At 39.8% G+C, this 25,723-nt stretch overlaps 1 protein-coding gene across 1 annotated transcript; it reads right to left on the bottom strand.

Annotated features, from left to right (window-relative positions):
- Nucleotides 1-4,288: 4,288 nt before the first annotated feature.
- LOC108837119 (probable WRKY transcription factor 10) lies at nt 4,289-5,090 on the bottom strand. Its single transcript, XM_018610188.1, has 3 exons — nt 4,794-5,090; nt 4,550-4,688; nt 4,289-4,464 (listed from the first exon to the last, which is right to left on the bottom strand). The coding sequence occupies exons 1-3, from the start codon at nt 5,088-5,090 to the stop codon at nt 4,289-4,291; spliced, it is 612 nt and encodes a 203-aa protein (XP_018465690.1).
- Nucleotides 5,091-25,723: the final 20,633 nt, after the last annotated feature.

Below are 25,723 nucleotides of genomic sequence, written 5' to 3' on the forward strand. Positions count from 1 at the left end.
CACGGCCAGCACGGGCGCTAGCCGCCGGCGGCCACGGCCAGCACGGGGGCTAGCCGCCGGCAGCCAGGACCAGCACGTGCGTCTCGACGAGGGCTTCGTTTTGATATGTTGATCGTTTTCTGGGTCCTCACGGTTTGAGAGAACGGGTTCTTTGAAGTTTCCCGGCGGCCGAACCAGCACGGGGGCTTAGCCGCCCGGCGGCCAGGACCAGCACGGGGGCTAGCCGCCGCCGGCCAGGACCAGCACGTGCGTCTCGACGAGGGCTTCGATTTGATATCTCGATCGTTTTCTGGGTCCTCACGGTTTGAGAGAACGGGTTCTTTGAAGTTTCCAGGCGGCCGAACCAGCACGGGGGCTTAGCCGCCCGGCGGCCAGGACCAGCACGGGGGCTAGCCGCCGGTGGCCAGGACAAGCACGTGCGTCTCGACGAGGGCTTCGATTTGATATCTTGATCGTTCTCTGGGTCCTCACAGTTTGAAAGAACGGGCTCTTTGAAGTTTCAAGGCGGATTCCTTGTCGTTCGGCCTATCCAACTTAGATCACTTCCCGTTTCTTCCTTATACTTTCGTATGACAAATAGACTTAGCCGTTGATTTCGAGATAACCGTTTTTGACCCCAACAACGGCCACCGCCAGCACGGGGCTAGCCGCCCGGCAGCCACGGCCAGCACGGGCGCTAGCCGCCGGCGGCCACGGCCAGCACGGGGCTAGCCGCCCGGCGGCCACGGCCAGCACGGGCGCTAGCCGCCGGCGGCCACGGCCAGCACGGGGGCTAGTCGCCCGGCGGCTACGGACCAGCACGTGCGTCTCGACGAGGGCTTCGATTTGATATGTTGATCGTTTTCTGGGTCCTCACGGTTTGAGAGAACGGGCTCTTTGAAGTTTCCCGGCGGCCAGGACCAGTACGGGGGCTAGCCGCCCGGCGGCCAGGACTAGCACAGGGGCTAGCCGCCGGCGGCCAGGACCAGCACGTGGGTCTCGACGAGGGCTTCGATTTGATATCTTGATCGTTCTCTGGGTCCTCACGGTTTGAGAGAACGGGCTCTTTGAAGTTTCAAGGCGGATTCCTTGTCGTTCGGCCTATCCAAACTTAGATCACTTCCCGTTTTTTCCGTATACTTTCGTATGGTCGTGTCATCTCAGCTACGGACCTAATGTCTCTCGGTTCTTCTTGATTGTATCATCGAAGTTTTACGACTAAATCTGAGTTGGTTTTCTCGTAAGTTTATCGTGTAAAACAAGAACGATCGACTTTAACATAGGTTTTTAAGCTGTACGACTTGTTTTGCTTTCGACGCTTGTTTTATGGAAAGTCCGCGCATGATAAATATTTTTAGCCGTTGATTTCGAGATAACCGTTTTTGACCCCAACACTCTATAGGAGTATCGATCGATACACCTTTCGCTCCGTCGATCGATTCACCTGTCGGGATATCGATCGACACGCTTCTAGTAGGCTTAATGCGCGGGTTGAATATGTGTTCGCTAGGGTTTCTAAACCAGCTCTCGCTGTTATCTAGCAATCCTAGATCAGAGAAGACAAGTCAGATAAGAGACCAAGCTCTCGCTTGTGCCTAATGATTCTATGATCAAGTTCAGGTTAATTACTCAAGAACAAGCATTAAGAACAGTCTCAATGATTAATACCACAACTTAGCAATTCTACATTTGGGGCTAATCCCTTATAACCTATCTGAACCCTAAACTTAACAGGTGGATCTACTCAGACATGATAGTTGTCACAGAAATCATAGATGAGTAGATGAAATTGCAATAGAATAGATATAAAAACCAAAGGAGTTCCAAGAAGACTCTGAAGGAGTTCCTCTCTTCTCTCCTAAACTAAGAACAATAAATCAAAAGAAAGCGTAGAAAGCGTAGCCGTCAACAGTGGCTTAGAAATAACATAAATAGAGTTTCTGGTCATCAAGGGTATTTTGGTAACTTTGTGGTGACTCCTGGGCTTCAGTTGGTCATAAAATATACTCAGCCCACATTCTGATGTCCCTGTCGATCGACATGCACTCTGTTGCATCGATCGACATACAATCCTCTTCTCGACAGCTTCCTCTCGCGAGGCAGACTGATCACTCTTCAGTAAAACATGCATAACTTCTGCTACAGGATGCGGATTGACCTTAGACCGGTGGAATTGGAAAGATAACTCAAAGCTCTATCTTGTGTCAAAGATGGGCTAAATCCAACGGTGGAAAGGTCTCCATCGAGAGCAACATCTGAAGCATCTGTGCAGTTCTGCACTGCGAAAGACTCCAAAAGGCACCAAAATCACCATATTTCTCCAAATCGTTCCTGAACCTGTAAATACTCTAAAAAGACTCCAATACATAGTAAATTGTATCTATAACACTTATATACCATGGGTAAAAATGGGTAAAATCCATGGTATATCATCGATCGATTGTAGTGCAAATCTGTCATTCTCCAAGTAGATTTCCCAAGCTCTTTCTTCCCAATAGTCTTCATCATATTCTTCACTGTGGTCTCCACTGTGGGAAGAGGTGGCTATGTCTACTGCAAAACTCTCATGAAATCCGCTATCCGCCCAACACATTACTGAGTAATCATCTTCCTTTCGGTTGGGTGGGATGGCGAAATTCGGGTAGCAATGATCTGGTAGATCGAGTTCATCATCCGGTGGGTCTCTGTCGATCGATGATCCATTGTTGTTGTCGATCTCCTCTGACTTGAATGTGTCGATCGATGACGTGAAAGTACTGTCGATCGATCCCGAGTACTCTTTCTCGTGCTCGATTTCACAATGACAAACTGCGAGGATACCAGTATCATCTTCCTTTACCACTAATTTAGCTGGTGGTTTGTCAAGCTTGATAAAAAAAAGCTATTTGCAGGTATGATATTTTTGAGATCTATACATATGGGAAACCTACATGCGCATGCTTGGTATAATACATTTATAGAGTGGATTTAACCTCTAGCTGAATATTTTTAAAGACTTCTAGAGTAATTTAATATATTTTTTGTTTATATATATGTATTATTTCTATGACTATTATAAACAGAAGGTTCATGTCTTCTACAATTCTGATAAGTTATAGAAATTCTTGTTATTAAACGTGAAATAATTGTTAAATCAATCACAATCATTTACCCAACACAAACCATGGAGGAATGGAAGCACATTTTTAGTTCCTGCACTAGACTGAGTTGTATTTTTTATCTTACACATTAAACACTAATACTTCTCCTAAATATATATGTGTGTGTGCCTGGAGTGAATGTTAGAACCATAATCAAGCCAGAGATATGAGATTCATTCAGGTAAACTTAAAAGTTAACCAGCCACAAAGACCCTACAACTATATCACAAGCTTAACAACTAGAATCAGCATCAAATTACTCTTCTAGATCTTACCATTTAGTGAAGTGACTGGGTGTTCAGATAGGATGTAGGCAAGCAAGAGAAAATCTGCAAAGATCTTTGAGATATTAAGACACGATTCTTTTGTTTTCTTGATTATGTTTGGGAGAAAGTTTATCTTGGTAAGTAGTCTAAATCAATTACTTTCCATACAAGAAATTGAGTGTTTATATGGTTTATTTGTAACACAAGTTATTAATTTTTTTATATACGGTGAACGCTGGAGTCCCACCGCCTAATGCATATAATCGATCCAAGGTTGTATTCACAACATGTACCGAAGAAGTTTGTAAGGAGATAAGAGAAAGACAAAGATGAAAGTGGATAAATTGGTGTGGGAGAGAGCTTAGAATATGTTTGAGAGGACACTTTGAAGAGCCAGCTACCCGTAGGTTGCAGTCAGGTGCGATGTTCGTCCTCTTCAGTAACTCTCTCCTCATTTCTCAGGTCTAAATTTCTTAATTTATCAAACTTTTTATATTATTAATTATTATAAACCAAGAATTCAAAATCTTTACAAAATTACAATCCTAATGACGGGGATAGGTTCAAGATTTTGTACATCATGTAATTCAAGTCAAACTTATTATTCAATATACTAATTATGCAATTTAATTAAGAGGTCAAGTTTACTATTATTATTATTTATATTATTATTATTATTATTACTATTATTATATTATTATTATTATTATTATTATTATTATTATTATTATTATATTATTATTATTATTATTATTATTATTATTATATTATTACTATTATTATTATTATTATTATTATTATTATTATTATCGAGTATTCAATGTTAATTTGAGACCTTCCCTTTCGGGACTAAGGTGTGACAACAATGTTGTGATCTCTGTCTCTGTCTTCCTCTTGGTTGTTTTATTTGTCTTTGTGATCATCTTCGCTACCACTTTTAAGGGAGATGAGGTTCATAGCATCCATTTCAGCAACAACTGTAGAATCAAAAGAAAGGAGTAAAGGAGCACCAATGGGATCAGCATTAGATTCAAGAGATGTGATATCAACTGACTGTTCCGTTGGAATATCATTAGCGCCTGTTTGACATGTTAAAAACAATAAATATTAATATTTGGGAAATCAAAACTGGAAGCAAACTCGAGACACTAGAAACTCTATTACCTTTTTGGGGAGGCAGATCAACGTCCGTCGACTGATGAGGAGGATTGTTGTTGGATATCAACATTGTTGCATGGGCGCCACCTGAACTTTCCACCATCTCCTGAGTCGCATCATTCGGGAATGGAATCAAATGGATAATCTTGAAAAATAAGTTACACAAAGACAATAAGCATTTAGTTTTATCATATATTAATAAATATCACGTGCAGAGATCAATATTAAACTTATTAAACACATTGTATACCTGTGAAGAAGAGTTAGTGAACATATTTGGAGATTGCAACGCTGGAGAGAGAGTATTGAATCCTGGAGATGCTACTCTAATAGGAGAATGAACAAGATTCGGGGTCCTGAAAGAATTAGAAAATGGCCTGAGGCATTCCATATCGAGCGGTGGAATATCTCTTCCCATCCTTGCAGACACTCTATCAACGGTACCACCAGATCGTCGTTCAGACTGAGGATCAGTTCTTAAGTTGGTTTGAGACGAGGTCTCGCTGATCGGGTTTATACCATTGTCGTTTTGATTATAATCACTCATTTTTGTTGGGGAGAAACGCATAAAAACAAGATCGTTGAAAGCATAATAAATATTTGGAATTCAAGTGATGTAAAGGTTATATAATTTGGGAGATCTTAATAAAGTAATGAATAATTTATTTATAGAAGTAAAGGAAAAACCGTTTTCTTGAAACGAAACTAGGTAATGTGTGTGCTGAATAGACAGGAGGTGACGCCTTCTTATAGTAACACTCAGCCATTTCGTTTTGGTAAAAGTTTTGTGTAGTCAAACTTTCGTAAATGGTAACAATTTCATGTAGTCAAACTTTGGTCATGCAAGTGTCAGCAATTTCTAAAGAGATTTTAATTAACATTTACTTCTTTTTTAGTTGTTATGAAAGGTCTACACTTCGGTTTGGTTAATTCGGACTATTCAGTTCGTGCAATTCAGTTTTCGGTTAATTTGGTTTAACATACATTATCGAATTAACCAGAAATATATTTTGGTATAGTATTCGGTTAGTTCGGTGTTGAAAATCCTACAAATTATTTTATTACTGATAGATATCGGTTTAAGTATGTTAAACTTTCATATTAATTCGTCTGGTTATTGAAAATTTAGTTAGTATAGTTCTGGTTTTGGTATAGTTATAGTTCTTTTAAGAAGAAAACCAAAGTAACCGATTGTCGAACCAAACAGAAATGAAATCGAAGTTTTTTTAAGAAACCTACAATATCGAACCAAACTTCTGGACGACCAAACCAAAATTTTGGTCTGGTTTAGGAAGTTATGTTTGCTTAAAAATCTCAGGCCAACCAAAAACTAACATGCACATGCACGGTATAATATCTGGTGCTGATAGAAAAAGCTATTTGCAGGTATGATATTTTTGAGATCTATACATATGCGAAACCTACATGCGCATGCATGGTATAATACATTTATAGAGTGGATTTAACCTCTAGCTGAATATTTTAAAGACTTCTAGAGTAATTTAATATTTTATATATATATATATATGTATTATTTCTATGACTATTATAAACATAATGTTCATGTCTTCTACAATTCTGATAAGTTATAGAAATTCTTGTTATTAAACGTGAAATAATTGTTAAATCAAGCACAGTCATTTACCAAACACAAACCATGGAGGAATGGAAGCACAATTTTTTGGTTTAGTTCCTGAACTAGACTGAGTTGTATTTTTTATCTTACTCATTAAACACTAATACTTCTCCTAAATATATATGTGTGTGCCTGTAGTGAATGTTAGAATCATAATCAAGTCAGAGATATGAGATTCATTCAGGTAAACTTATTGAAAAGTTAACTAGCCACAATAACCCTACAACTATATCACAAGCTTAACAGCTAGAATCAGCATCTACTTACTCTTCTAGATCTTACCATTTAGTGAAATGACCGGGTGTTCAGATAGGATGTGGGAAAGCAAGAGAAAAAGCTGCAAAGATCTTTGAGACATTAAGACATGATTCATTTATTTTCTTGATGATTTTTGGGAGAAAGTTGATCTTGGTAAGTAGTCTAAATCAGTTACTTTCCATTCAAGAAATTGAGTGTTTATATGGTTTATTTGTAACACAAGTTATTAATTTTATTTATATACGGTTAACGCTGGAGTCCCGCTGCCAAATGCATATAATCGATCCAAGGTTGTATTCACAACATGTACCGAAGAAGTTTGTAAGGAGATAAGAGAAAAGACAAAGATGAAAGTGGATAAATTGGTGTGGGAGAGAGCTTAGAATATTTTTGAGAGGAGATTTTGAAGAGCCAGCTACCCGGAGGTTGCAGTCAGGTGCGATGTTCGTCCTCTTCAGTAACTCTCTCCTCATTTCTCATGTCTAAATTTCTTAATTTATCAAACTTTTTATATTATTAATTATTTTAAACCAAGAAATCAAAATCTTTACAGAATTAGAATCATAATGACGGGGATAGGTACAAGATTTTGTACATCATGTAATTCAGGTCAAACTTATTATTCAATATACTAATTATGCAATTTAATTGAGATGTCAAGTTTACTATTATTATTATTATTATTATTATTATTATTATTATTATTATTATTATTATTGTTATTATTATTATTATTATTATTATTATTATTATTATTATCGATTATTCAATGTTAATTTGAGACCTTCCTTTTCGGGACTAAGGTGTGACAACAATGTTGTGATCTCTGTCTTTGTCTTCCTCTTGGTTGTTTTATTTGTCCTTGTCATCATCTTTGCTACCACTTTTAAAGGAGATGAGGTTCATAGCATCCATTTCAGCAACAACTGTAGAATCAAAAGAAAGGAGTAAAGGAGCATCAATGGGATCAGCATTAGATTCAAGAGATGTGATATCAACTGACTGTTCCGTTGGAATATCATCAGCTCCTGTTTGACATGATAAAACAAAAATATTAATATTTGGAAAACCAAAACTGGAAGCAAACTCGAGACACTAGAAACTCTATTACCTTTTTGGGGAGGCAGATCAACGTCCATCGGCTGATGAGGAGGATTGTTGTTGGATATCATCATTGTTGCATGGGCGCCACCTGAACATTCCACCATCTCCTGAGTCGCATCATTCAGGATTGGAATCGGATGGATAATCTTGAAGAATAAGTTACACAAAGACAATAAACGTTTAGTTTTATCATATATTAATAAATATTACGTGCAGAGATCAATATTAAACTTATTAAACACATTGTATACCTGTGAAGAAGAGTTAGTGAACATATTTGGAGATTGCAACGATGGAGAGAGAGTATTGAATCCTGGAGATGCTACTCTAATAGGAGAATGAACAAAATTCGAGGTCCTGAAAGAATTAGAAAATGGCCTGAGGCATTCCATATCGAGCGGTTGAATACCTCTTCCTATCCTTGCAGACACTCTTTCAACGATACCACCAGATCGTCGTTCAGACTGAGGATCAGTTCTTAAGTTGGTTTGAGACGAGGTCTCGCTGATCGGGTTTATAACATTGTCGTTTTGATTATAATCACTCATTTTTGTTGGGAAGAAAACCCTGAAATATTAACAAAAGCAGCATAAAAACAAGATCGTTGAAAGCATAATAAATATTTGGAATTCAAGTAATGTAATGTAAATGTTATACAATTTGGGAGATCTTAATAAAGTAACGAATAATTTATTTATAGAAGTAAATGAAAAACCGTTATCTTGAAACGAAACTAGGTAATGTGGGTGCTGAATAGACAGGAGGTGACGCCTTCTTATTGAATCCTGGAGATGCTACTCTAATAGGAGAATGAACAAAATTCGAGGTCCTGAAAGAATTAGAAAATGGCCTGAGGCATTCCATATCGAGCGGTTGAATACCTCTTCCTATCCTTGCAGACACTCTTTCAACGACGCCACCAGATCGTCGTTCTGACTGAGGATCAGTTCTTAAGTTGGTCTGAGACGAGGTCTCGCTGATTGGGTTTATACCATTGTCGTTTTCAATATAATCACTCATTTTTGTTGGGGAGAAAACCCTGAAATATTAACAAAAGCCGCATAAAAAACAAGATCGCTGAAAGAAAAATAACTATTTGGAATTCAAGTAATGTAATGTAAAGGTTATATAATTTGGGAGATCTTAAAAAAGTAATGATTAATTTATTTATAGAAGTAAATGAAAAACCGTTATCTTGAAACGAAACTAGGTAATGTGTGTGCTGAATAGACAGGAGGTGACGCCTTCTTATAGTAACACTCAGCCATTTCGTTTTGGTAAAATTTTTATGTGGTCAAACTTTCGTAAATGGTAACAATTTCATGTGGTCAAACTTTTGTCATCCAAGTGTCAGCTATTTCTAAAGAGATTTTAATTAACATTAACTTTTTTCTAGTTTTTTTGAAAGGTCTATACTTCGGTCCTGTTTTTTAAAAAATTACCAAAAACTAAGCATGCAGGTTTGGTTAATTCAGACTATTCAGTTCGTGCAGTTCAGTTTTCGATTAATTCGGTTTAACATACATTACCGAATTAACCAGAAATATAGTTTGGTACAGTATTCGGTTAGTTCGGTTTTGAAAATCCTACCAATTTTTTTTATTACTGATAGATATCGGTTTAAGTTTGTTGAACTTTCATATTAATTCGGCTGGTTATTGAAAATTTAGTTAGTATAGTTCAGGTTTTGGAATAGTTATAGTTCTTTTAAGAAGAAAACCAAAGTAACCGATTGTCGAACAAACAGAAATGAAATCGAAGTTTTTTAGGAAACCTACAATATCGAACCAAACTTCTGGACGACCAAACCAAAATTTTGGTCTGGTTTAGGAAGTTCGGTTTGGTTCAAAATCTCAGGCCTACCAAAAACTCACATGCGCATGCATGGTATAATATCTGGTGCTGATGCAAAAAGCTATTTGCAGGTATGATATTTTTGAGATCTATACATATGGGAAACCTACATGCGCATGCATGGTATAATACTTTTGTAGAGTGGATTTCACCTCTAGCTGAATATTTTTAAAGACTTCTAGAGTAATTTAATATATTTTTTGTTTGTATATATGTATTATTTCTATGACTATTAATAACAGAAAGTTCATGTCTTCTACAATTTCTATAAGTTATAGAAATTCTTGTTATTAAACGTGAAATAATTGTTAAATCAATCACAATCATTTACCCAACACAACCCATGGAGGAATGGAAGCACATTTTTTGGTTTAGTTCCTGAACTAGACTGAGTTGTATTTTTTATCTTACTCATTAAACACTATTACTTCTCCTAATTATATATGTGTATGCCTGTAGTGAATGTTAGAATCATAATCAAGCCAGAGATATGAGATTCATTCAGGTAAACTTATTGAAAATTTAACCAGCCACAAAGACCCTACAACTATATCACAAGCTTAACAACTAGAATCAGCATCTACTTACTCTTCTAGATCTTACCATTTAGTGAAATGACTGGGTGTTCAGATAGGATGTAGGCAAGCAAGAGAAAAAGCTGCAAAGATCTTTGAGACATTATGGGAACCAAAATTCGCACCGTCAATATATCTTATAAATAAGGAAAGTAGGAAAACCCTAATTTTCCAGAGGTCCCGGATTTCTGCGGAGCCAACGACAAGTAACCAAATAGACGCAGAAAATATGAAAAGATAACAAAACGAGTTTTACGTAAAGTAGATATATGTTTCGAATTCGCGTGAGAGCGTTGCGATGATTTTAAAGATTGTAAAAGCTTTGACTGTGAGAACTGTCGGCGATTTTCCTAGTTCTTGCCGTCTCAAAACCTTAAATCTAATTGAGTCGCAGCTCGATAACCAAAGACGAAAACCGTACGAAAAAAGGTTTTCTTAAGATTTGGGACTGGACCTTATGAAAGGCTGCCTACGTACCTCTTTCGAGGATCAAGTCGGACGTAGTTCAGTTAGGAAGGATTGAACAACAGATCGAACTGCCTGGCGGAGTTCGTCTAGTATGAGCGTTGGTCATAGAAACAGGCATGTCGAGAATAATGCCTAGGGTTTCTATGTGCGGAACTCTAAGTAAAAGAATCGTTAGATCCTTCCGAGAGGAACGGAAGTCTGCGGACAAGATGAAAATAGAACAAGAGGCGGACAGACGTTCTAGGTCCTTCCTTGCTAGTCTAACCACCTAAGTTATAAGTTCTCTAAGTCTAGGATATCGGATCTGCTCTCTCTCTATATACTCCCTCCTAGGTCGGTTTATGCTTCCCTCTTTTGCCCTTAAGCCGTCATAGTCCGAAAAATGGAAATATTCCATTTTTTCCGATCTTCATGATTATCTGCGGAAAGTTTCCATTTATCCGCGGAAACTGATGTTTATCCTCCAAACATAAACCGTCACAAGATTTATGGGATTTTAAGAAATCGTAAGTGGCCCTCAAATCAAGTTTAGGACCCTTTGGGCCATCTTTTGATTTGAGACGTTTGTTCTGATTTCTCCGATCAAGTTAAGTTTCCGTGGTTTCATCATAAACCGAACGCACGATACCATTTGATCGGGAAATCAAGAAATGGTTAGCCGTGGCTTGCGGAGGATTGTTATAAGGATAGTCGAGAATGCATGGTTTTACATCGTATCGTCGTTTCAGAAGACTTTGGACGTTTCCGAAAATTATTGATGTTCGTATGCTCGGTCGCTATAGCGACCGAGCTTCGTATGATCCCTTGGTTGTTCCGTGATTGCTAAACCCCATCCTCATGGTTTAACGATATTTTGTTACTTCCGATGATCGTGTTTTAACGAGAACGTCGTTTAGTCGCAGAACCTTTTGCAAAGAGACAATTTTTAAGAAACCGTGGATTTAAGAAATCGTGGATTTAAGAAATCGTTGATTTAAGAAATCTTCGATTTTCTTAAATCGTTGATTTCAGAAATCGTTGTTTTAAGAGATCGTTGTTTTAAGAAATCATTGTTTTTAAAACATGATTTTCCCGTGAGTTTTTCGTATAAGTTTTTCGTATAAGTTTTCTTTTTTTGAAAACGTAGAAATTCTTAAAACGTATATTTTTATCGAATGTTTTGATACTAACTTCGTCGTCAACACGAACCATTGGAACTTGTTTTGACGCTGCGGACAAATCTATTCAAAAATTTTATCGTAAAAATTGGTTTAACTAATTTTTACGAGAATTATATTTTTCGAGAAATATTTTCGAACGTTAATTTCGTTGTAACCATTTTTGACCCCAACAGTTAGCCCCCAGCCCGTTAGAACCGTGGATCGTAGATCGAGGTTCTAGCGTGCCATAAGACAAGTTAGTCAAGTTAGGCGGAATTAACGGTTGAAAATGTCCGTTGAAAGTTGTACGTTCATCTTAAGAAGAATGGAATCCTGGAAGATTGGGGCTGCGCTTGATGAAAGCTGCCTACGTACCCTTTGTCAAAAGGGATCAAGCCATTCGTAGTTCGTCTGGAGTTAAGATTCGTATGACCTGTTTTTCCAGTGAGACTTTATCGTCTAGTTATTTCGAGCATGTTTCAGTCGATGGTATTTCGTATTGGACCTTTGTCGGCCGCAAGAGTAGCCTTGGAGACTGTTTATTTTGGCCAATTTTGGCCAGTAAAAAATATTTTGCTCAAATCTATAAAATCGTGGTTTTTATAAATCGAGAGAACTTCAATTTATCCAAGTTAGAGGGACATGGCCTGAGTTTTTGTCTCATTCCTGCCTCTAAGATGATCACCGTACCCATCGATTGTATAAAGCGAGATTTTTCGCGGTTTTACGGATTTACGCGAAGGTTCGTGAAACGGATAGACTTAAGTGGAGAGACAAGTTTTGGGATCTCGTATCGGGTGTTGATACTCTTTCTGTGAGATGTTAAGTACCAGCAAGGCTGGGTTTAGGGCAAGACCTAGGTTTATTCTCGGACTGAGGCTTTGCGATGACAAATCGGCTTTCGTTTTGCCTGTTTGCGATTTTAACCTGACTCGTACCGGTTTTAAAATCCGCGAAGTGTTATCGGCTTATATGATTTGTCTGGGTACGAATCGAAGCTACTTCCTTTACGAAGCGCTTAGATGAAATTTCGGTTTTCTTGTATAGCGCGCTATGTTATCCTTGTTGGATGTAAGAGAGCATACCCTTAGGTGGCTTGTCTGTTTAGGACGTTAGAGTTCGTTTGTTGTGATCAGCAACAACGATATGATACCGTTTTGAAGGTGTGTTACAGTTCAGAGTTCCTGAGACGAGAATTTCGTCTGGAATGTTTTGAGGAAAAAATATCCTTCGAGCATTAGCGACGTCTCGCTGTGCCGAAGATTGAGTTTTCCTTGTGCCACATTTCGTGTTTGAAATGTTCGCGTGCTTGGAGGTGTTTTGCGATTGTTCGCAGCCAAAAACTGTTGTTTCAGTTTTGGCGATGAGTTTTTTGATTTTTGATCGAGGAACTAAGACCGAAGGGTCACGTAAATTTGTTCCAGGGAAATAGTGTCTTCTTTAACTGTGCTTCGTGAAGTGTTGGCCTCCCCAGGGAGCTTTGTTACGAGTGTTTCTTTTTTACGCCGTGTTTTATGGGGCGTGTAGAACTTAATCGATTGATGATAAGTTTAAATCTTCCGTTAACCATATGGTTGTTAGGACTGAGTTTCGTTACGAAAAATTCATCGTATGATTTCCGATTCTGGTTTATACGACAAACTCCTTGCATAATAATCAGTTGGGGTTTCACGACAAATCGTGGATTGTCGTTTAGCCGTTAGCCGTTAAACGGTTGGAGCGGTGGTCGCTCAGTAGTTTTAGATTGGCATGGAGGCTAGGTGCAACCGTATAGCCAGAGAAGTTGTTGGTAAAGGATCATCGTAGAATATGTGCGGATTCGGTTGCAGGATCATTTCCTGCTTGGACGTAGCCGAGGGTAGTAAAAGCAGGAATCAGCAACCTTATGGAGCAAATAATTATCTACGACTGATATCCCGGATTTCTGCGGAGCCAACGACAAGTGACCAAATAGAGGCAGAAAATATGAAAAGATAACAAAACGAGTTTTACGTAAAGTAGATATATGTTTCGAATTCGCGTAAGAGCGTTGCGATGATTTTAAAGATTGTAAAAGCTTTGACTGCGAGAACTGTCGACGATTTTTCTAGTTCTTGCCCGTCTCAAAACCTTAAACCTAATTGAATCGCAGCTCGATAACCAAAGACGAAAACCGTACGAAAAAGATTTTGTTAAGATTTGGGACTGGACCTTATGAAAGGCTGCCTACGTACCCCTTTCGAGGATCAAGTTTGATAGAACCAAAATCGGGATCACTCTTTCGGTAAGGTTGATATGAACTCAGATCCGGAATGATAGAGAACTGGTGGGATGAATGGTGACATAATGGGATACGGAAAGGCCCAATGATACTACCAGACTTCAGTTGTTGCCGGATGTGACGCACCGGTCCAACAAAGGAAGGATCGAAACTTGGAGATAACCTCACCAAGAACTAAGAAATGTTCAACCAAGAACAAAGAGAGAAAAATCTCAAAAGAAAGGAAAAATCGATGTGTATTTTTATTCATGAGATCCCACATATTTATAAGGTTTAGGAGTCAAAGAAACATAAAGAAATATGTGGGGAAAGACAACATTGAAAATAAAAATGATGAAAACAAGACATAGAAAATATAAAAATTGACCAAGACCAGTCAAAGTTCGGAAATTGATGAAGACTTGGCAAGGTTCATTGACTGTCCAGGTTCATGGAGTGTCCAGGTTCATGCAGTGATGATCAGGTCGTGCACACCATGCTGGGAAGGATATGGACACACGCGGGACGATCCACACATGTCTGAAATCGCGAGAACTAAACATCACCTGATTTGTACATGGCATAACTTCCTCATCTGAACTCCGCTTGATCTGATTCTTCTTCGAGGAGTTCCATAATTGAGTTGAGCACATTCTCCAAGTGGTTTCACGCGAAGAAACATCATGGTTTAGAAGATATGCTTCGAACAATGAACGTATGTCTGTGTTGCTTCCCGGGTGGTTTGATGGTCGAACCAGCTCGGAAGATCGAACCAACTCGCTCAGCTCGTCCGGGTGAGTGTTAGTCCAGCTCAGCTCGTCCAAGATAGTGTCAGTCCATCTCACTTGAGTATTCAGCTCATCCAAGATTGCATAATCTGATGAGAAAACCTCGGCTAGGTCTAACTGGTTGACAAGGTCGCCACCTTGGACCGTGTCCATGAACCAAGTAGGACGGTGCTCGATCTTGGTTCTATCATACTCTCCCTCTTCAAAAGGATTTGTCCTCAAATCCATTTTACCTGTATCAAAAGGAAATAAATCAGATTCAAAGGAATTAAAATTCAAGGAAAATTCAGTGAATGAAAAGTTTAGACAGAAACTTCCTTGGTGGTTTGAACTCGTTTCCCACAAGTAATTCCAAGTCCTTTGGCATCCATCATTGCTTGCTCTCCTTAGAAACTGATCATGCTTATCCTGTTCATTCAAAACAACTAGAGAAACCACATCAAATCTGCGAAAGAAATAATCAAAGGGTTTCTCTATCCTTAAGACATCATAAAGAGGATCAAAGCTCTTAGGAAAATTATCAAGAACGTGGGCAAGCAGCAAACAATCAAACTTATCACCAAAAATTGGTTTCTCAAGTTCAAAATTTGGCCAAGGTGTCAAACTGATAGGAAAAGCAAGAGACAATTCCAAATTTAAAAGATTTTCTTCATGAACGAAATCAAAATGATCTTTTTGCCTAAGCAATTTCGGTTCATGCTTGTTCCTACACCAAATCTCTTTCAAAGCACAACGTAATGAAAACAATTCATGAAAAGGTTTAAGCAAAACGTTTTTCAACCAAGTAAAAATGTGTTTTTGCTTAGAAATTCTCGGTTTCAAAACATTTTCATGAAGAGTAGAGACAATCAACCCATGATCCTTACAGTGCTTTTGGTTTGGACAGGTAGTTGACTGAGGAAACACCTCTGGTTCATGGAGGATCGGTTTTGGCTCAGGTCGTTCCCTTCTTGGGCATGAATCTCCTTTAGAAATCTTGTACTCGCGGATAGATGGGCTGGAGAACCTCCGGTTTGAAAAATTCATATCTCTACATACCGGACGAGTGATCAGATTTAGGGTGTATCTCTTGATAGAACCTAAGTAAGGATCACTCTGCCGGTACGGTTGATATGAACTCAGATCCGAGTGGATTGAGAACTAGTGGATCGAAGGGTGACACTAAGGGTTGCGGAAGCCGAAAGATACTACCAGAGTTCGAAGGTTGCCGGATGTGACGCACCGGTCCAACACAACGAAAGTGTTTCACTCGGAGATAACCTCACCAAGCAAACTATGAATGTTCTAAAGACAAAGAACAATGAGAGAAAACTCAAAAAGAGATAAAGGAAATCGATTGTGATTTTATTTCATGAAGGACTCACATATATAGTGTTTGTGAGTCAAAGAAACATAAATAGAGTTCTTGGAAAATACAACATTGAAAATAGAAATGTTGAAAACAAGACATAGAAAATGTGAATTTGACCAAGACCAGTCAATGTGCGGAAATTGATGAAGACTTGGCAAGGTTCATTGACTGTCCAGGTTCGTGATTCGTCCAGGTTCATCCTGTGATGATCAGGTCGTCCGCGGTAAGGAGCAGGACGGACGCAAGGCTGCCCGCATGGTTGATCATCGATGATCCATGAACGGATGAAGAGATAGCTCGACCCAAATCTTCAGAGAGCCTAAGTAACATCCCTTTGGAGAAGTTGGATGCATCGTTCATCATAAAATCATCAAAGTGGTCGGAAAGGTCGAGATCAGCCTGATCCGGGTGTGCGGTACGTCCCAAACGGGCCAAAAAAGATAGGCTAAGTCCGGAATCAGATTCATCTCGATGATCATGGGTTCTGACTTGACTGCTGGCTCTAGAATGACGAATGGGTCGGGGAAGAACGCCTGTGGGTCGGCTGATTCGGTCATCAGGTCGTGAATCCATCCTTAGGTCGCGTCCGGGTGCACTCGGGTCGATCCGGTACACGGCTCTGTCCGTTGATCTGGTACGGTTGAATGGCTGAACCTCAGTTGGACTGATCTGATCGTCCTGAGTCTGCTCCAAGTCCTGGTCCAGGTCCTGGGTTCCATCATTCCCTCCCTCTTCAAAAGGATTTGACCACAAATCCGGATCATCTGCAAGAAAAGGAGATAAATCAGAAACATTAAAACTTGAAGAGATATCATACTTACCCTGAAGATCAAGCTGGTAAGCATTGTCATGGAGTTTCTTGAGAATCTGGAATGGACCATCGACCCGGGGCATGAGTTTGGACTTCCTTTGTTCCGGGAATCGTTCCTTCCTCAAATGGACCCAAACAAGATCACCTTCCTGAAAGATCATTTCTTTTCTCTTCTTGTCTGCAAGTCGTTTGTAGCCTTTGGTCTTGGCTTCAATGTTGGCCCGGACCTGTTCATGCAGCTTCTTGATCGTGTCCACTTTCCTCTTGCCATCTGTACTAACTCGTTCACTCAAAGGCAAAGGTAAAAGATCAAGTGGAGACAAAGGATTAAATCCATAAACAACCTCAAAAGGAGAAAACTTAGTAGCTGAATGCAATGCATGATTGTAAGCAAACTCAACATGAGGCAAACATTCTTCCCAAGTCTTAAGATTCTTTTTAACCAAAGATCTAAGCAAAGCAGACAAGGTTCGATTAACTACTTCAGTTTGCCCATCAGTTTGCGGATGACAAGTTGTAGAGAACATCAATCTAGTACCTAGCTTAGACCACAAGGTCTTCCAAAAATAGCTAAGGAACTTAGCATCACGATCAGAGACAATGGTCTTAGGCATTCCATGCAATCTAACAACTTCCTTAAAGAATAAATCTGCAACTTGCACAGCATCATCAGTTTTGTGACATGGAATGAAATGAGCCATTTTTGAGAACCTATCAACAACCACAAAGATAGAATCTCGTCCAGCTTTGGACCTAGGCAAACCAAGCACAAAATCCATAGAAATGTCTACCCAAGGATGAGAGGGAATGGGTAGAGCTGAGTACAAACCGTGGTTTGATGCTTTAGGCTTAGACTTCTTGCACACCACACATCGGCCACAGATCCTCTCAACATCTTTCATCAAACTCGGCCAATAGAAATGGTCATGAACAGCCTTGTAAGTCTTCTTGACACCAAAGTGTCCCATAAGTCCTCCTCCATGAGCTTCCCTGAGAAACAACTCCCTCAAAGAACATTGGGGCACACACAAACGGTTATCAAAGAATATGAAACCAGAACTTTGAAAGTATTCCCATAAGCAACCTTGGTGCATTTTCGAAAAATCTCTTTAAAATCCTGATCAGAGGCATAAAGATCCTTGATAAATTCAAAACCAAGCAATTTAGTCTCAAGGGCTGAAAGAAGAGTATACCTTCGAGACAATGCATCGGCCACAACATTCTCCTTACCTTGTTTGTACTTGATCACATAAGGGAATGTCTCAATGAACTCCATCCAACGAGCATGCCTCTTGTTGAGCTTCTGCTGACCCTTAAGATGTCTTAGAGACTGATGGTCAGTGTGGATGATGAACTCCTTAGGCCAAAGATAGTGCTGCCACGTTTGAAGGGCTCTCACCAAGGCATAGAGTTCCTGGTCGTATGTGGGGTAGTTGAGCATGGCACCACCAAGCTTCTCACTGAAATAAGCTACTGGTTTTCCTTCCTGCATCAACACAGCACCAATACCAACACCAGAAGCATCACATTCGATCTCAAAAGCTTTAGAAAAATCTGGAAGTACAAGCAAAGGGGCATTAGTCAACTTCCCTTTAAGGATTTCGAATGCTTCTTCTTGAGCTGGTCCCCATTTGAACCCCACGTTCTTTTTGATCACTTCAGTAAGAGGAGCGGCCAAGGTACTGAAGTTTTGAACAAACCGCCTATAGAAACCGGCAAGGCCATGGAAGCTTCTCACTTCACTAATGGTTTTCGGAATGGGCCAGTCTCGGATTGCTTGGACCTTCTGCTCGTCCACTCTCAAGCCATCTGCACCTACAACAAAACCTAGAAAGACCACATGATCTGTGCCAAAAGAACATTTTCCAAGGTTAGCAAACAAATGTTCCTTTCTAAGGACTTCAAGAACAGATTTCAGGTGCTGTTTGTGCTCATCAAGGCTTTTGCTGTAAATAAGAATGTCATCAAAGTACACTACAACAAAATGACCAATAAAAGACCTCAAGACATGATTCATTAGGCGCATGAAAGTACTAGGTGCATTTGTGAGACCAAAGGGCATGACAAGCCACTCATACAAACCTAGTTTTGTTTTAAAGGCCGTTTTCCATTCATCACCTTCTTTCATCCTAATCTGATGATAGCCACTTTTCAAATCTATCTTAGAAAAGTACTTAGAACCATGGAGTTCATCAAGCATATCATCAAGGCGAGGGATAGGATGTCGATACTTTACCGTGATGTTGTTTATGGCCCGGCAGTCCACACACATCCTCCAGGAGCCATCCTTCTTTGGTACGAGTAGAATAGGCACTGCACAGGGACTGAGACTCTCTCTGATGTATCCCTTCTCAAGTAGGTCGTTGATCTGTTTCTCCAGCTCCTTGGTCTCGACCGGATTGGTGCGGTACGCTGGTCGGTTCGGAAGAGATGCGCCCGGGACAAGATCGATCTGATGCTCAATGCCTCTTACTGGTGGCAATCCTTTTGGATTTTCTTCTGGAAACACATCAGAATAATCCTGCAAGATACCTAAAAATTCACTCGGAATCTCTGGTGCAAGGTCAGAAGAAGATGAGGCCAAAAGAGACTCTTTATAAACAAGTAAGAGAAATGGCTTTTGAGAGAAAAGAGACTTCCTTACCTGACTTTCTTTGACAAAGAAGTTGGAGTTTCTGGTACTTGACTCAGGTTTATCAGTCTTAGAGTCTTGGTCTCGGTTCTTCCTAAGTTGGACCTGGTCTTGATGGACTTCCGAAGGTGACAAAGGCACCAAGGTGATCTTCTTTCCTTTGTGATCAAACGAGTGCCTGTTTGTGAAGCCATCATGCACTGCCTTCTTGTCAAATTGCCAAGGTCGGCCCAAGAGAACATGGCAAGCATCCATGGGAAGCACATTGCACACAACCTCATCCTCATATCGGCCAATGGAGAGTGGAACTGTGACTTGCTCCTTCACATACTGTTCTCCAGCCTCATTGAGCCACTCTAACCTGAAAGGACGAGAAAGAGGCCGAGTAACAAGCCCAAGTTTCTTTACAAGAGTGTCACTGGCCACATTAGTGCAACTGCCTCCATCAATAATCAAAGAACAAACTTTATCAGAAATGAGACATCTAGAGTGAAAGAGATTCTCCCTTTGTTCTTTTTCATTGGATTTGGGTTGGACACTCAAGGTACGCCTAGTAACCAGTAGTGAACCTTGGCTTGGCTCATCAAGAACATCCTCATCATAGATCGGACCAGAGCTCTCCACAAAGGTCGAGCAAAATTCATCAATCACGCCATCGGCCTCCTCATCAAAGATGGGATCAAAGGTGTCGTCCAAAGTCTTTCTAGTAACAAGAAGGGGGCCATGAACTGGGAAGTCAAGTGCTTCTTCCTCATCATCAGTATCATAAACTGGTCCGAGATCCTCCTTGTCTTCTTCAGATTCGACTTCTCCATTCTCCAAGAGCACCATCACCTTTTGGTTTGGACATCGGTTGGCATAGTGGCCAAGACCTTGACACTTGAAGCACCTGATGTCTCTTGCACGGCTAGGGTTCTCAACTGCTTTTCCTTTGTCAAAACGAGCAGGGACATCAGTCTTAAAAGCATTATTTGTTGTGGAAGAAGACTTACCCTTGTCTTGATAGTTTGGTTTGGAAGCAAAGGTTGGTTTTGAAGCAAAGGTCGGTTTGGAGAGACCTTTTCTCTTGAGTTGTTGTTCAATCAGCACGGCCTTGTGTAGCATCTGTTCCATGCTGTCATAGTCTTCCAGCTCCATGCGGTCTTGTATGTCTCGGTTGAACCCAGTGAGAAATCTAGCCATGGTGGCGTCTAAGGGCTCATCTACATCAGCCTTGATCATCAAGGTCTCCATTTCCTGGTGGTAGTCCCAACTGACTTAGAACCTTGAAGCAAACGCCTGAGTTTATGGTGTAGATCTCTGTGGTAATGGTCGGGAACAAAGCGTCTCCGCATCAGCATGGAAAGCTCATCCCATGTAACAACTGGCGCCACCTGCTCTTCTCCTGCTAGTCACAACTCGATCATACCAGTTAATAGCATAGCCAGTAAACTCAGCAGCAGCAAGTCTAACCTTTTTAATATCAGAAAATTTTTGACAATCAAAAACAAGTTCAATCTTTCTTTCCCATTCAAGAAAGGCATCCGGATCATTCTTGCCATCAAAACTTGGAATTTTCAATTTCAAACCACCCAATCCATTATCAGTTCTTTCATTTCTACCAAATGGATTGACATCACCTTGGTTCTGTTGTCTAGGAGCTCTCCTTGGTCGGTTGATGGACTGATCATCATCATAGGACTCATCTCGGATCTCAAGATCGGACCGGTGTCTCCTTGGGCGGTCACGCCTGGTTCTTGTTTGGGACTGAGCTGGTCGGCCCTGAAGTTCATCCAGCCTAAGATGGATCGCCTCCAAACCTGTATTCAACAAGTTAGACATAGAATCATTGAGAGCACGCATCTGCAAGTTAGATAATCCGGCAAAAGAATTTCCGGGTCTGTTTCTTTCTTCTTCACTGCCCATGGTTTCCTGAAAACTTAAACAAGGCAAAGTTAGAGTAAAAACCTCACACACTCAGGTGTTTATCTCACCCACACACGTGTTTCACTCGAGTTTTTTTGGTAATCACACAAGAGAGTTCCTCCCAAAGTTCTAAGAGAGCAAACAAGATCACCCAATGAGATAATCCAAGTGAACACAAATGAGCAAGAGAGAGAGATAAGAGATTTCAAAGGGGAACCCGCCTTAACCACCTCAAAGGCCGGTTTTCTCTTCGGCCAGCAGGCTTTCTCTTCCACCACCTCACCACATCAAACAAACTTTGAATCTTTTCTTTTTTTTTTTTTATATAATCTTTTCTTTCTCTTTTTTTTTATAGCATAAACTTAGATCTTATTTTTTTTTATATGGGGGTAATGAGGGGCCCGGGTTCAAGATAGATAGATAAGAAGTGTTTAGAAGAAATGGAGAGATGAGAAAATGGATAGAAAATGAGTTACCGGAAGAGTGGCTCTGATACCACTTGATAGACCTAAGTAAGGATCACTCTGCCGGTACGGTTGATATGAACTCAGATCCGAGTGGATTGAGAACTAGTGAGTCGAAGGGTGACACTAAGGGTTGCGGAAGCCCAAAGATACTACCGAGTTCGAAGGTTCCCGGATGTGACGCACCGGTCCAACACAACGAAAGTGTTTCACTCGGAGATAACCTCACCAAGAACAAGAAAAGTGAGATACCCTCTCAAGGTTCCCAAAAATAAACACTCAAAACTTGGACCATGTCCATGAACCAAGTAGGACGGTGCTCGATCTTGGTTCTATCATACTCTCCCTCTTCAAAAGGATTTGTCCTCAAATCCATTTTACCTGTATCAAAAGGAAATAAATCAGATTCAAAAGGAATTAAAATTCAAGGAAAATTTCAGTGAATGAAAAGTTTGGACAGAAACTTCCTTGGTGGTTTGAACTCGTTTCCCACAAGTAATTCCAAGTCCTTTGGCATCCATCATTGCTTGCTCTCCTTAGAAACTGATCATGCTTATCCTGTTCATTCAAACAACATAGAGAAACCACCATCAAATCTGCGAAAGAAATAATCAAAGGGTTCTCTATCCTTAAGACATCATAAACAGGATCAAAGCTCTTAGGAAATTATCAAGAACGTGGGCAAGCAGCAAAACATCAAACTTATCACCAAAAATTGGTTTCTCAAGTTCAAAATGTGGCCAAGGTGTCAAACTGATAGGAAAAGCAAGAGACAATGCCAAATTTAAAAGATTTTCTTCATGAACGAAATCAAAATGATCTTTTTCCCTAAGCAATTTCGGTTCATGCTTGTTTCCTACACCAAATCTCTTTCAAAGCACAACTTAATGAAAACAATTCATGAAAAGGTTTAAGCAAAACGTTTTCAACCAAGTAAAAATGTGTTTTTGCTTAGAAATTCTCGGTTTCAAAACATTTTCATGAAGAGTAGAGACAATCAACCCATGATCCTTACAGTGCTTTTGGTTTGGACAGGTAGTTGACTGAGGAAACACCTCTGGTTCATGGAGGATCGGTTTTGGCTCAGGTCGTTCCCTTCTTGGGCATGAATCTCCTTTAGAAATCTTGTACTCGCGCAATAGATGGGCTGGAGAACCTCCGGTTTGAAAAATTCATATCTCCTTCATCGCGAAGCTTTTCAAGTGATTCCAAGCCTCAGAGAATCCTTGGTGAGTTAGCCTTCCAGAAAAATAGGTTTCATGACAAACGACCTTCTGAAAGTCGAGATACCCTTCGTGGACTGAACCTCTGTCGCTGGCATCTCCAAGGTAGCCGGTTTGGACAATAATGCTTCTCCAAAACTCAGGCTGTTGGGCACGATCAATGCTTTCATTCAGAGGCTGAACCTGTCTTTCCTGGATACTCAAAACAAACACTAAAAGACCAGGATCAAATGTGCAAGAGAGATACTTGTTCAAATCAAACATCAAAATGTCTTTTTTCAAGAACAAGTAGCACATATCTAAGCCTTTCAAGGTGCTCATCAAGTAGATATTACAAACCAAAATTTTCTCAAGACATGCAAAAATATTAGACATTTTCAGAAAGTGCATTTCATGCTCAACATCTGAACACACAAGCTTAAGTTCAGATTTGAGAAACATTTATAAAGACTTAAGAGACTTATCAAAGAATGTGTTATAAACCAAATATTCATCAAGGCTCAAACAAACACATTGATCACGAGATGATCTCAAAAGATGCCAAGTTTTATCAGTTTCAAAACACACAAGATCAGGCTGCAAAACATAATCACAAGAATCAAGATCACAAAAATCATTTTCAGTTCTAAGTGATTCATGTTCCAGCAACTTTTTAACCAAAATTCCGTCCAAGGCACAAGAGGATGCAAATAAATTATCAGTGATCAGTGCATGAATATAAGAATCAGATCAAAGCAATGCCTTTGAAAACAAATGAGTCGACCGGTTTTCTAGCATAGAAATCAGGCAGCTGCAAAATCAAGTTCAAGAGTTTCTTCAAATGATCAAAACGTTTGCTATGTGTCAAGAACTGATCAAAGGTCAAGATAATTTCAGAGTTGATGCCTTTTCATTTTGAAAACAGTTATGATCAAGAAGTTCATCAGGTTTTAAAGATTTTAAAAGAATTAATCATGTTTTTCAAAAACAGACTTTGAAACACAAAATTCTTTCATCTCTTGTCAAGACAAAACGAGTCATCATCATGAGAACTAATCTTGACAACATGACAGGCAGAGAAATTAACAAATCAGAGTTCTCACTGTGGGCTTTTGAAGATCAGGAGACAAAGGGAGAGGAGATGTGCCGGGATCAAAGCATAGATGACTCTCCATAGCTATGGATGTGATGCTTGTTGCTTCCTCATCAAAGACTGGACAAGGTTCGTCCTCCTCATCAAAGATAGGATCTGGAACTTCATCCAAACATATCCAAGTGTCAAGACATGGGCACTGATGGTGGATAGTCCAGTGGCTCTTCCTCAAAAACCTGTTGAGACAAAACAAGACTACTCGGAAGCTCCGGTTGCAAAACGGTTAGCTCTACATTAGCCTGTTCATTATCAATTTCAAACTCAGGTTTCAGAGAAGGAAGATCACATTTATCATCACAAGTCATCAACTTTCAATAATCTCGTCATCATATTCATCAAAGGTAGGTAAAGAATCTGAAAAATCTTTAAACTCCTCAACATGGGTTTCAGATTTACCTTTGGGTTTCTTGTTGATGAACAAGGATGGCTCAGCTACTGGTGCACATGTGGATGTTCTCTTCTTTGTGGCTTGCTGACGTCCTTGAGAGCTTTCATCAATCCTTTCTCAAAGTCATCACAGATCTCTTGGATATCAAACTGAAAGGATCGCCTTTTTGGAACAGTTTCGTCTTTGGATTTTTTGACATGATCTTTGCTCCTCCTTTTTGACTTTTCCTGCACACTAACAAACTCATTCAAATCTTATTTTAGGATATTTAAAAGGAGTTTGAGAGATAGATGGTCGTGGGGAGTTCTTCTTGCTACTTCTTCAGTGAAGACCAAACATTGTAACCTGAAAATCTCAACACAAAAGTTAGTAGATAAAATTCATCACTCTCTCAAGTGTTTAATCTCACCCACTCAAGTGTTTTCTCTCAGATTTTATGGTGATCACACAGTTTCTTCTCAAGGTTCTAAGAGAACAGATCAAAGAATCCCAATGGGCAAATCCAAGCAAGATCAAAGGTTTAAGATAGAAAGATAAGAGATTTGATTTGGGAACCCGCTTTAACCAACTCAAAGGCCGGATTTCTCTTCGGCCAGCAGGCTTTCTCTTCCTCCACCAATCCACAAATCAAACTTTGAAACTCTTTTTTTTTTTATATCTTTTTCCTTTTTTTTTTTTTTTAATCGTAGATCTCTTTTTTTTTTTTAAATGGTGGATGGTAATGAGTGGCCCGGGTTCAAGAAAGTAGAAGAAGAAGTGTTTAAAGAAAATGGAAGATGAGAAAAATGGATAGAAATAGAGTTACCGGAAGAGTGGCTCTGATACCACTTGATAGAACCAAAATCGGGATCACACTTTCGGTAAGGTTGATATGAACTCAGATCCGGGAAGGATAGAGAACTGGTGGGATGAATGGTGACACAATGGGATGCGGAAAGGCCCAATGATACTACCAGACTTCAGTTGCCGGATGTGACGCACCGGTCCAACAAAGGAAGGATCGAAACTTGGAGATAACCTCACCAAGAAACTAAGAAATGTTCAACCAAGACAAAGAGAGAAAATCTCAAAAGAAAGGAAAAATCGATGTGTATTTTTATTCATGAGATCCCACATATTTATAAGTTTAGGAGTCAAAGAAACATAAAGAAATATGTGGGGAAAGACAACATTGAAAATAGAAATGATGAAAACAAGACATAGAAAATATAAA

The sequence above is a fragment of the Raphanus sativus genome, unplaced genomic scaffold (genome assembly GCF_000801105.2).
Source record: "Raphanus sativus cultivar WK10039 unplaced genomic scaffold, ASM80110v3 Scaffold0621, whole genome shotgun sequence".
NCBI classification, from domain to species: Eukaryota; Viridiplantae; Streptophyta; class Magnoliopsida; order Brassicales; family Brassicaceae; genus Raphanus; species Raphanus sativus.